This window comes from Rhinatrema bivittatum, chromosome 1, assembly GCF_901001135.1.
Source record: "Rhinatrema bivittatum chromosome 1, aRhiBiv1.1, whole genome shotgun sequence".
Classification (NCBI taxonomy): domain Eukaryota; kingdom Metazoa; phylum Chordata; class Amphibia; order Gymnophiona; family Rhinatrematidae; genus Rhinatrema; species Rhinatrema bivittatum.
Genome location: NC_042615.1, coordinates 434,240,055 through 434,252,269, shown reverse-complemented (window position 1 = coordinate 434,252,269; position 12,215 = coordinate 434,240,055). Strand labels below are relative to the sequence as shown.

At 45.0% G+C, this 12,215-nt stretch overlaps 1 protein-coding gene across 1 annotated transcript in view; it reads right to left on the bottom strand.

Annotated features, from left to right (window-relative positions):
- SLC44A1 (solute carrier family 44 member 1) overlaps positions 1-12,215 on the bottom strand; it is a 353,381-nt gene that overhangs the window by 271,547 nt on the left and 69,619 nt on the right. The window contains exon 2 of the mRNA XM_029604664.1: positions 9,654-9,743. Coding sequence (XP_029460524.1) covers positions 9,654-9,743 — 90 coding nt within the window. The remainder of the gene's footprint in view (positions 1-9,653; positions 9,744-12,215) is intronic.

The following is a 12,215-nucleotide window of genomic DNA, read 5'->3' as shown; positions in this document are numbered from 1 at the left end:
TTCAAATCTATCTCATGCATATTTATTTTGGATATCCTGAGAACCTGGCCTGTGTGTGGCTCTTGAGGACAAAGGTTGGCCACCCCTGCTCTAGACATAAGGCTAACCCCTGACCTCAGCTTTAGAAAGGAACCAAAAACCTAGCTGCCTCTGGCCCACAGCTAAAATCGTAATTGCTGGTCTTGAACTACAAAATCAAAAACTTCATAAATGTACCCTACACTTGCTCCACTATATTTATTATCATGTTTTGTACTCATTTGCTCTGAATCCCTAACAACTCTAACCTGACATTATGTAAACCAAACCTTAGACTTCTGGCTTAATCCATAGCCCTCTATACTCTCTCTATTATTATTACTTTTGTACAGCAGAGTTGCTTACCTGTAACAGGTGTTCTCTGAGAACAGAAGGATGCTAGTCCTCACGCATGGCTGACATCAGATGGAGCCCCAATGAGGGAAACTTATGTCAAAGTTTCTAGAACTTTGATTCGGCACACTGAACATGACCAGCATGCCCTATACCATTGCATCCACGTGGGGTCCCTCTCCAGTCTTGTAACAGAATTACAATTAAATAAAAAATATAAGAAACCCAACTCCACGGATGGCAGTTGGGTTTTGTGAGGACCAACATCCTGCTGTCGTCAGATAAAACCTGTTACAGCTAAGAAATTCTTTCTCCAAGAACAGGTAGGATGGTAGTTCTCATACATAGGTGACTCCCAGGCTAAAGGCTGCTACCCAACACAAAAATGAGACCAAGAGCCACCCAACCAGATGCCAAGGGCACTACAACATCAGTGCTGCTGATAACAAAGTAGGGAGAAAGCCTGAACCCAAACAGGCCCTTGGTGGGGAAAGTTATGTTCTACATTTCAAACAGGTTCCAAAAGGACAGACTGGCCAAACCTACTGTCACTTTGGCCATCCCTAGCCAGAAAATAGTGAGATGTGAAAGTGTGGAGTGAACTCTATGTTGCAGCCTTGCACATCTCCTCCATGGAACTTGTTCACAAGTGGGTCACCGAAACTGCCATGCTCTGACAGAATAAACCTTGACATGACCCCCAAGATGTAGCCCCGCCTGGGCATAACAGAAGGAGAAAATCTGTTGGCCAATTGGATAAGGTCTGTTTGGCAACAGCAATAACCAACCTATTCTTATTAAAAAAAAAAAAAAAAAGAAGAAAGTTGGGTGGACTGTCTATGGACTTCTGTCTGCTCCAGATAGAAGGCTAAAGCTTGCTTACAGTCCAAACCATGCAATGCTAGTTCACCTTCATGCGAATGGGTTTGGGAAAGAATGTTGGCAGAATGATGAACTGGTTAAGATGGAAGTCTGACTTTAGGCAGGAGCTTAGGGTGGTCTTGCAAACATACGCTGCCATGATAAAACTTAGTACAAGGTGGATAAGTCACTAGGGCCTGGAGTTCACTGACCCAGAACACAAAGTGAATGCCAAAAAAAATATATGACCTTCCAGGTCAGGTACTTCAGGTCACAGGAGCGCAGCGGGTCAAAAGGAGCTTTCATCAGCTGAACACACACAAAGTTTAGGTCCCAAGATGCAGAGGGAGGCCTTAGGGGAGGATTCAAATGAAGCAGGCCCCGCATGAAGTGTACAACTACAGGTTATACCAAGATAGGCGTACCATCTACACCTAGGTGGTACACAACAATTGCATTGAGATGAACTCTGAGTTGGTCTTTACCTTCTACACCTATCGGAAGTTGGCTTAATCAAGCAGTTTGTGTGTGGAGTAGAACAGATCTAGGGTCTTCTGCTCACACCACACAGAAAACCTCCTCTACTTCAGTCCATAGGACTTTCTAGTGGAAGGATTTCTAGAGGCCACCAGGACCCAAGACACATCTTCAGAAAGATCAAGCAGCTGCAGGATTAACCTCTCAACATCCAGGCTGCAAGAGACAGGGCCTGGAGGTTGGAATGCCTCAGTCTGTCTTGATCTTGTTTGATGAGATCTGGGGAAGTCCCTAGACTGATCGGTCTCTGGATGGACAACTCCTGTATGAATGGAAACCAAATCTTTCTCAGCCAATGAGGGGCTATGAGGATCATAGTCCCTCTATCCTCATGAAGGTTCAAGAGAGTCTTTGCCACTAAGTGAACTGAAGGATAAGCATACAGAAGAACCTTGTCCCAATGACGGGCAAGGCCATATGAGGCTGGTTTTCCATCTGACCTGTACAGGGAGCAGAACAGAGGCATCTTCCTGTTGTATGGGGATGTGAACGAGCACCCCCAGAGGCGGAATATCCGATTCACTACCCCTGGGTCCAGAAACCACTTATGGGGTCTGAAGGCTTGGTTCAGCCTGTCCGCTACCACATTCTCCGTCCCCACCAGTGGCATAGTCCTGAGCACCATCCCGTGGGACAGGGTCCACAACCAGTTCTGGGCCGCTTCCTGACTCAGTAGGTAGGTTCCCGTGCCTCCCTGCTTGTTGACATACCACATGGCTACCTGGTTGTCAGTTTGGATAACTTCGTTGGACATCCGATCTCTGAAAGTCTATAAGTATGTACCTGATCACCCAAAGCTCCAGGAAGTTGATTTGATAAGAACATTACTGAGCGAACCAGAAACCCTGAGTGCTGAGCCCATCTACATGAGCTCTCCATCCCAGGGTGGATGCATCTGTGGTAAGGACAATTTGGGAGGAGGACTTTGAAAAGAGATCCCCCGTTCCAAACTGGAAAGTACCCTCACCAGGACAATGAGTCCTGTAGAGACAGGGTGATTTGGATGCAATCCTGGAGGTTCTGAGTGGCCTGGCGCCACTGCAACCTCAGGATCCATTGGGATCTGCACATGTATAGATGTGCCTCATGTGCCAGGCTGCCACGACGGTTGTCAAGGTGATGACCCTTTGAAGAGGCAGGAAGGCCTTGGCCTGAGCTGTGTCTAGCAGGGCTCCTATGAAGTCCAACTCAGGTGATGGGCTGAGATGGGACTTTGGGTAGATGAGAATGAACCCTAGTGACACCAAACAGCCAGATGGTCAAGTGCATGGACCTGGCGAGCCCTGCCTAAGATGTGTTCTTGACCAGCCAATTGTCCAGATAAGGGAAAACATGCACTCCCAGCCTGCAGAGGTGCGCCACCACCATGACCAGGTACTTCATGAAGATTTGTAGGGCTGAAGCTATCCCGAACAGCAACACACATTACTGGAAGAGCTGTTTTCCTACCACGAATCAGAGATATATTGAGATCTTCCCAGGTCACAGAAGGTGAGTGTATGTGTCTTTTAGATAGAGGAAGCATAGCCAGTCCCCTTTTTGTAAAAGGGGGGGGGATCAAGGTGCCCATGGAAACCATCTTGAACTTTTCTTTTTTGAGAAACTTGTTCAAGGCCCTTAGATCTAGGATGGGACGAAGTCCTCCTGTTCTCTTTGGAATCAGAAGTATCTGGAGTAGAATCCCTGCCCTCTTTGCCCTGATGGTATGGACTCAACCACCATGGCCATTAAGAAGGAAGAGAGCTCCACTAGTAGTAACTCCTGATGCACTACCGGCCCCCAAAAATGGGCATGGAGGGCAATTTGGTGGCACACCCAATAGATTTAATTAGTAACCTTGACAGATGATGCAAAGAACCCAGTGGGCCGAGGTTATACTGGGCCACCTGTTCGCAAAGAACTGCAGCTTGTCCCAACTGGAGGGTCACCTTCCGGGTACGGGCGTCTGGTCTACACTCCCTATGACCCGGTCAAAACCCCGAACCTAATGTTGACTGAGGCACCAGCTAGAGCTTGGGGGCTCTCTGCTGCCTTGGGTGGCCACGAGAGCCCAGATGGTGTTGATGGAAGCAAGGAGGTGGAAAGTAGTACTTCCTTTGGCAAAAGAAAGGCCTCCTTGTCCCCAGTCTCGCCGGCCTCCTATAAAAGGAGAAATGGATCCGGAATGCTGGCGAAGAGTTGTTTGAGGGTTTCATGGTGGTCCCAAAACTGGGCCATGGGGTCCCTCACCCTATCTCCAAAGAGATTCTCCCAGTACTCAGCATGTCAGCAAGTCGTTCCTGTATCTCTGGTTGGAGGTCAGAGGCCTGCAGCCATACCATTCTGCGGGCTCAGATTCCTGCTGCAGAGAATCTCAATGCAGTCTATAAATTATCGTAGATCACATGGACCTCATGTTTTCCGCACTCCAGGCTCTTACGCAGCAGCAATATGAGAGTGTCCTGCTGCTGTTGAGGCAGCTACTTGGACACCTCCTGAACCTGCTTCCAGAAGTCCTGTAAGTATTGACTCATGTAGAGCTGGTCGGCAGCGATGCGAGCAATCAGCATGGCACCTTTAAACACCTTCCTCCCAAGAGCATCCATAGCTCTTCGTTCCTTTCCCAGGGGTGCCGAGGAATGGGTCCAAGAGCACTTGGCCTTCTTGAAGGTGGATTCGACCACCACTGACTGGTGGGGAAGCTGATGCTTATCGAATCCCGCAGCCTTCTGGATAAGGTAAACCCTGTCTGCCTTCTTAACAGGGAGCATTGTAGGAGGTGTTCCCATATCCTCAGCAGCAGCTCCTTAAGGATTTCGTGCATTGGGATCACAACGATCTCCTTAAGAGGCTCCACTAACTGGAGGATCTCAAGCATTTTGTGCCTGGCAGCCTTCTCCATTAATAACTGAAATGGGATGGATTCTACCATCACCCTCACAAATCCTGCAAAGGTCAAGTCCTCAGGTGGAGAATTCCTTCGCTGCTCTGGAGGAGAAGGATCTGATGGGAGATGCTCATAGCCCTCTGAGAAGGACTCTGAAGCATCATCCTTTCAGGGGTCATAGGATTTCTCATCCTCGCTGTAAGCAACAGTGGATGGGTCCCTAGGTGCAGGCACTGGTAAAACTGGATGGGGGGCAGCAGGTTTCTGCGTCTCTGCCAGCCTTAGTGGAATTTCCTCTGAGGAGGAACTGGCAAGGACCACCATATCGGTAGGGGACAGCCTCAGTGCCCTGCCGAGCACCAATTCTATCCCAGGAAAAGACGCCAGCTGGGTCTGTAACACACCAATGAATATATTGAGCTTCTCCAGAAACGAGACGAGGATGGGGAGCATGGAGTCCGATGCCATAGGACCGAAGCCTTGCAGCACCCAGTCCATCGCCAGCTGGACTCTGCACTCCAGCTCCTCCTCGAATATTGCCAATGCCAACACTGACTGGGAGAAAGGAGGGGTGGCCAGATTTTCTTTGGACCCTTGAGGTGGATCGGTAACTGACATCAGGACCAGTAGAGACAGTCACAGACCCCCAGCACTGATGCGGAATTGGCACTTCTTGCCACAGGGTCGCTTCAGGAGCATTGTTGCAAAAGCCGATGCGTCCCCGTGCCCGGAACTGTGTGCTGATGGGGACCAGTACTAATGCTTCTTCGGCTTCCCTTGATGCTTGGCACAGTTTTCCCTGATGATGAAGCCGATGACTAGAAATTAGACATCCTCGGCTTGGAGGAGACAGACTGTGGTTGGTCTCCAGCGCCCCTTATCCACAGATGGTCCCACCAATGCCTCAGACTTCCTTGACCAGAAGAGCTGATCCATCTTGTTGAGTCGAAGCTGACGTCCCTTTGGGGTCATCTGGGTGTATAAGCAGCAATCCTGGATGTCATGCGATGCCCCCTGGCAGAAAACACACATCTCATGCGGATCCATGATGAACATGTCCATGGGCACTAGGGGCATCACCGAAAAACAAACGTGACCTAGTCGGATGAAATAAAACTGGTACGAAGCGCAATGGTGACGGAGCGTCAATGGCTGGTGGGGACCGATGCACCGTCACCATGGGGAATTGACCACAAAAGGAAACTTACCCAAATCACCAAAAATCCTAACTAGGAGCACTACAGGAATGACACCAAGAGGGACCTGGCAACAGAAAAGCACAGAACGAAAAATGCGAGAAAAAAAAAAAAGGAAAATTTTCCACAAGGCCAAAAACAGCTGAAGTGAATTCACTCATATCGCGAGACTTACAACTCTATCTTTTTCCACAGACTGGAGAGGGACCCTGCATGGACTTGGGGTATAGGCCATGTTTAGTGTGCCTAGTCAAAGTTCTTGAAACTTTGACAAATGTTCTGCATCGGGGCTCCATCTGATGTCACACATGTGTGAGGACTACCATCCAGCTAGTCCTCTGAGAACATTATTTGTACTAAATTTCCCTACTACCTATTATATTATACCTTGAGAAGATAGTTTTCAAAGGAGTTGCATGTGTAAATGTAATATCATAGCATTTTTAAAAAGTCACTTAATCGAGTTAATCCTATGGACAATTCAATGGCATATACGGTAGCAATTTTCAAAAGCCCACTTACATAGGTAAAGTGCATTTACACATGTAAAATCCAATTTTAAGCAAGCATATGCTTTTTTAAAATCAGGCCCACACTGTATTGTCCCTTCATTGTAATTTTAGATGCACTGTAATCATAAATCTCTGCTCTAACATGCTTTGAACTCTTTTGATGGAAAACAGTGAGAAATAAATGACGATGATGATGAAATGCATTTGCCATCTGCTGATCTTTCTTGAAATGTGTTTCAAAACATTTGGCATTTTAATTGCTTCCCTCCCTCCTCCCCCTCCCCCCCAGGTGCTATGATCAGGAATAAGCCATGGGGCAGCAATTTCTTACCGAGTAAAAAGACCAAGGTTTCACCCTCCCTCTACCCAGAGCGAAGTTGCTTTCTCCATGAACATTAACAATCATTATCATGATACTCTAGCAACTACAGGATTTCTTCCAAAGTCAAGGAGAAAAAAATTAAAAAATAAGCACTAAGTTGCAACTTTATAAATTCTTTTGTACTAAATAAGACATTTATGCTCCTCCACTCCTCAGATTCAGTGCTTTTAAGATTTGAACTTGGTGGTTTTCACTAGGCAGCTGTTACCGCCAGTTACTACAAAAATAGTCACCCAAGTTTGCTGTAATGCTTCCATGGCACGGTAAATTATGAGAACTTTCCCAGAGCTCAGTCACCGACTAAGAACAAAGAGCGTGTGGTGAGGGAACCATAAGAAATGATCCATATGTACAGAAGCCAGATAACCCAGGAAATATCATAGCAACCTGCTGAGCATCACAGTACATTTAAGCTCATCAAGGACAGCCATCTCTTTTTCCACTGATTACAGTACTTTTTATTTATTTAAAAAAAAAATTAATAATTTATATATATATATATATATATATATATATTCACAAATCTGGCAGAAAGGTTAATTTATAAGAACACAAATGTTCACCTAAGAACAGAATATATGATCTGTAGTGGTACACACCACCACAAAATCCTTCATCATCTGCAGATCTCTTTGTATCTCCATATACTTTGTCCATATTGTTGCATTACAGTTTTGGCTGGCTACTTCAGTTTTCTGTAATGGAAAACAATCTATGTGAATGATTTGCCAGAAGAGAAAGACCTGAAATCAGGGCCCCACACTTTTTTTTTTTTTTAAACACACGCACACATTTTAAATATGGAAAACATTCAATGTGAATACCATTAATGAGTTAAACATATTAATTAATTTGAAACGAGAATTTCAAATCTCTGCCTACACACATTTTTCCCCTCTTCAATCCCTCAAAAATAAAATAACCAAAAAGAAAAAAAACCAAAACAAAACACAAAAGCTTGATGGTCTCTAAAATCAGAAGCATTTTTATGGGAAGCTGTAATGAAAAAACAACACATTGACATGTTCTCTATATTGGTAGAAGCCATTCTTTAAAAATAATACCATGAATAGCTCCTCTTGACTTTTTGATCATCTGTCCCGTGTTCTAGATAACTATACTTGTGAAGTCGGTGCTGTAATTTCTCAGCTGACATCATTCGGTAACAGAGTGATTAACTAGTTGTAAGCAGGGCTGCCGAAAGAAATGTATAGGCCCCCGCCATCCCCAGCTCTTCTCCCTGTCACCATCCACAGTCAGACATACATGGCCAGCCATCAAGGCTCCTCCACTCACACGGGGCAACTCAGAATTGCAGTACAAATCACAGTCCCCAAACAACGGGCCTGTACGGATCATACCACGGAAGTCTGGGTGATGAGCAGGCAGCCACTGATGCAAGGGACCGAAGCTGCAATGCTGCTCTTTCTCCGGTCAGGGGCAGGGAAAGGACCACCTTAGCTTTTGGACACTGATTGCTGGGCTCTACCGCCCTGCTGGCGGGCCTGGTCGTAAGCTCACAGGTTTTGCTGCTAGGGTATCCCACTTTCCCATGTCCCATCTAGCCCTGCGAGATGAGTGGTGCCAAGTGAATTCAACCATACACTGCTTTTAAAACGTGCAAAGCAAGAACCGGCAGCAACACCTATTATTTTACTGTAAGGTGGTGGTTTTCAGGACAAACCTAGCAAATTGGATTTTCAGGACATCCAAAATGAATATGCATGAGATAAATGTGCATACAATGGAGGCTGTGTATGTAAATCTCTCTCATGTATATTCACTGTGAATATCCTGAAAACGATGGGCTGAGTGTGCCCCAAGGACTACATTGAGAACCCCTGCTGTAAGTTACCTGTGAATATTTACTTTGCAGGTGAAGAAAACTCCCCCCCTGCCTACAATGGAACAGACCAACTGCCATTCCACTGCATGCCATGGTGCTGGGCTAGAAAACGGAGTCCAAAGCAACCAATTCAGCGTGCATTCCTGGTGCTATCTAATAAAATGCACTAACATGGTCCATCAAAATACAGCAGAGTAAAGATGTGCCAGACTACAGGACCGAGCAGGAAATGGCCTGGAAATTACCTAGAATGAACTAAATGGAACCCAAATACCTTCTCTTCATATAATGACTTTTACAAGAGTACAGACACTTCAGTTTATAAATAAGTGTATATATGAATATATCTTATTTTGTTTTTGGTTTTTTTTACTTTATGCAAATGATCTTGAGAAACACCAGAAAGAAATACATACATTTCCAAAAATGTCCTTGACAGACTGTGAATCATTTTTTTTTTTATTCAATACAGAAAAAGAATTTGCTGGGAATTTAAAGTTACATAGCCAGCTAAGTCTGGTCAGGCCAAAGAGCTGTCCTAAAGTTAGCTGGTTAATAATTAGTCACCTAACTTTAAGATAACAGGTATATTCCATAGTGCGGCTGCACTTTAGAATATGCCTCTAAAGTTAGCCAGATAAATTTATCTGTATAACTTTGCTATCCGGACTGTGTCTGAATATGGACCTGTCTGTGGTGGTTTTGTTTACTGAAGGTTCAAATCTGATCTGGCTAACTAAATATTGGAGTTAGCTGGTTAACATAGCCGGCTAATTCAACTCCTCCCAATTATGCCCCTGGAAAGCCCTTAAGTTAGCCGGCTATCTTATTAGACGGCTAGAATTTAGCTGGATAAGCGTCTACAAATTCATTTAGCTAGCTAACTTCTGAGTTAGTTAGCTAAATGAATTTGAATATGGACCTTGAATATTTTAAAACTAGTGATGGAATGAGATCCTACTCCTGCTAAGGAAACAGAATATTTACGGCCTTATTCAATGATTTCTTTTCACCCTTAGGTACACAATGGACTAAACCTCCTTTATGAATAATGTCATAAGGCTCCTTTAGTTTTGCTTACCATGCCAATGCAGAACAGGACAAAGAGCAGCAGCCAGGGCACATCTGTACAGCTATGCTCTTCCAGTGGCTTCCATTCCCGCCTGGAGCTCTAGGGTAGGAAAAAAAGAATAAAGGAGGATCAGAGAATTTTGTTTTGGGTTAGATGAAGAAGCTTGATCTCAGACAGAGAAAAGTCCACTGAATATTAATTAACTCCTTACAAGGGCATTTACATGTGATAAGTGTTATTAATTACACATGGTTTGACGAGCTAATCCTGGTATTGCATTGGGCTAAGTCTAGAGCATCCAAAACGCTCGTCCAGCAGCTCAGTGACCTTAGCACCCGATATTGCATCGGCCTGAAAGTGGGTACCTGAGGCAATAGGACAAAGCGATTTGCCCAGAGTAAAAATTGCTGGAAGCAGAATTTGAACACGGGTCTCATGGATACCAGCCCATTAACCACTAGGGCTGCATGCTTTTTGTAGGGTTCGACCGCTGCAGATCATTCTGTATATGCTGACTTTAGAAAGAGCTGTCACTTCAAAAAACCAAAGCCTGAAGAGGTGAGCCCAAGCATCTGTGTTACAGCGCTTGCCAACCTCCTGTCTAGCAGGCCCAGTGTAAGGAGCAGAACAGAGAGAATAAGGGCGTATGGCAGGGAGACAGCCAGAATCACCATCAAACGCAAGCCTCTTCATTTACAAATGCCTACAGGGAAGAATGAAGCTCAGAGCAGTAAGAGGTGCGTACTCTGCAGAGAGAGAGGAGACGAGCTGTACGAGTGACATCACATAATGTCTGAGAGTTCACCGCTGTTTATTTACAGTGTCAATCACAGCTAACCGAGCACTAATCAATGTCAGTATCCTAACAGCTCAAGAGCTACTAATCAGCGCCACAATAACCAATTATGCAAGGCAGGTAGCAAGGAGCAGAGGCCTATTTTTTTCTTCATATCTTTCTTTCTGCAGCACAGCCTCTGTGAACCTTAGAGAAGAACATAAAGGCATGGCCAAGCTTTGTCACCACACGCTGCTGTGATGCCCTACAATTAGGGGGCCTATTCAACTAAAATGTGATAACACCCATGCATGGAAACAGGCCCCACTGCAATCATTTTGGGGTATATTTATTGAACAATTTTGTATATACTGCCTTCTGGTCCAAAAAGTGTACAGTCTAAAAGTCTGAAAACTACACTTCAAAAAAGGTACAAGCAAGAAAAATAAGCAAAATTACAAAGAGCCCCTGCCAGATTTAACTGCATCTCACAATACCAGCTAAAACATGCACATTAGGGCTATTTTACAATCATACACACACATTCCTAGAATGCCAATTACCTCAGATTATTGAGTCCTATTTACTAACAATGTAAACTAACAATTAATGCACATTAGTGCTATAGCATTTTGGTAAACAGGGCCCAAAGAGCACTAGATCGCACACTATACGTTGTTTGCAAGGGATAAAACAGCCCATTACCCTTTCAAGGTTGTAGAAAGGGGCATGTGAAGTGGGCAACTGCTTGGGGCACCGTGGCAGGAGACAGGGCCCCAGCACTCCATAATTCGCTGCTGCCGCTACATCAGTGGTAGAGGTTTATATTCTCGCATGGCTGCATCATTGGAGTATCCCTTTCCCCTTAGCCTCTTGCAATTTTGGAGGGAGAACCACCACCCCTCCCTCCCCCCCCCCCCCCCACACTCACAACCTGCCTAAGGCACCAGTTAATCCAGCTACTGGTCTGTTCTCATTCTCATGGCCTGTGGCATCCTATCCACTTCAACCATGCCCTTTGGCTGTGCTGAAGATGTCACGGCTCTGCACGTGGTAAGGCAGGTCATTCTTGTTTCCTGCAGCGGCCTAGCAGCAGAATTTGTGGCCGAGCCACGGGGAATTCTAAAGCTGAGTGTTACACCTCTCGCAGCAGCAAATCTATGGTGTGGCTGTGCTGCAAAATCTGTTCACATACTGCAACTTAAAAAAAAAAAAAAAAAGAGAATAGATTGCACATGAGAGAAAAATATTTCTTTCACTAGTCAAGACTACAGAAGGATGAATCACTGAAATATACATTCCTTGTTCCTCCAGCAATCTCCTAATCTGAAGTAAAAACACCAAATAAAAATTCAGAAAGAAGAAAATGGCTTGAAAACTTGCAAAGTATCACTCAGCAAACTGTGTCGACACATATCACAGCACCCCATAATCACCTACAGGGGAATGATACTCACATTCCTCTATTAATACATTACATATTATCCAATGCAGAAAACATGAAGAGGGCTACAGTGGCGAAACAAGTCATAAGTTAAAGAAGACTAAACTTTCAAAGACACAATATATCACACGGAAAAACAAGGCGACTCTCCCACGGGGCAGCCTTCTACCAGGGAACACCACTGTATCAACACAATCAAAACACTAAAAAGGCACTTCAAAACTGCACAAGAACATAACACATTTGAAAATGAAGATGTCAAGCACTTTGAAACAAACCGGGATAGCCAACTCCAGTCCTGAGGAGTCACAAAACAGGCCAAGTTTTCAGAATGGCCACAATGCCATATGCA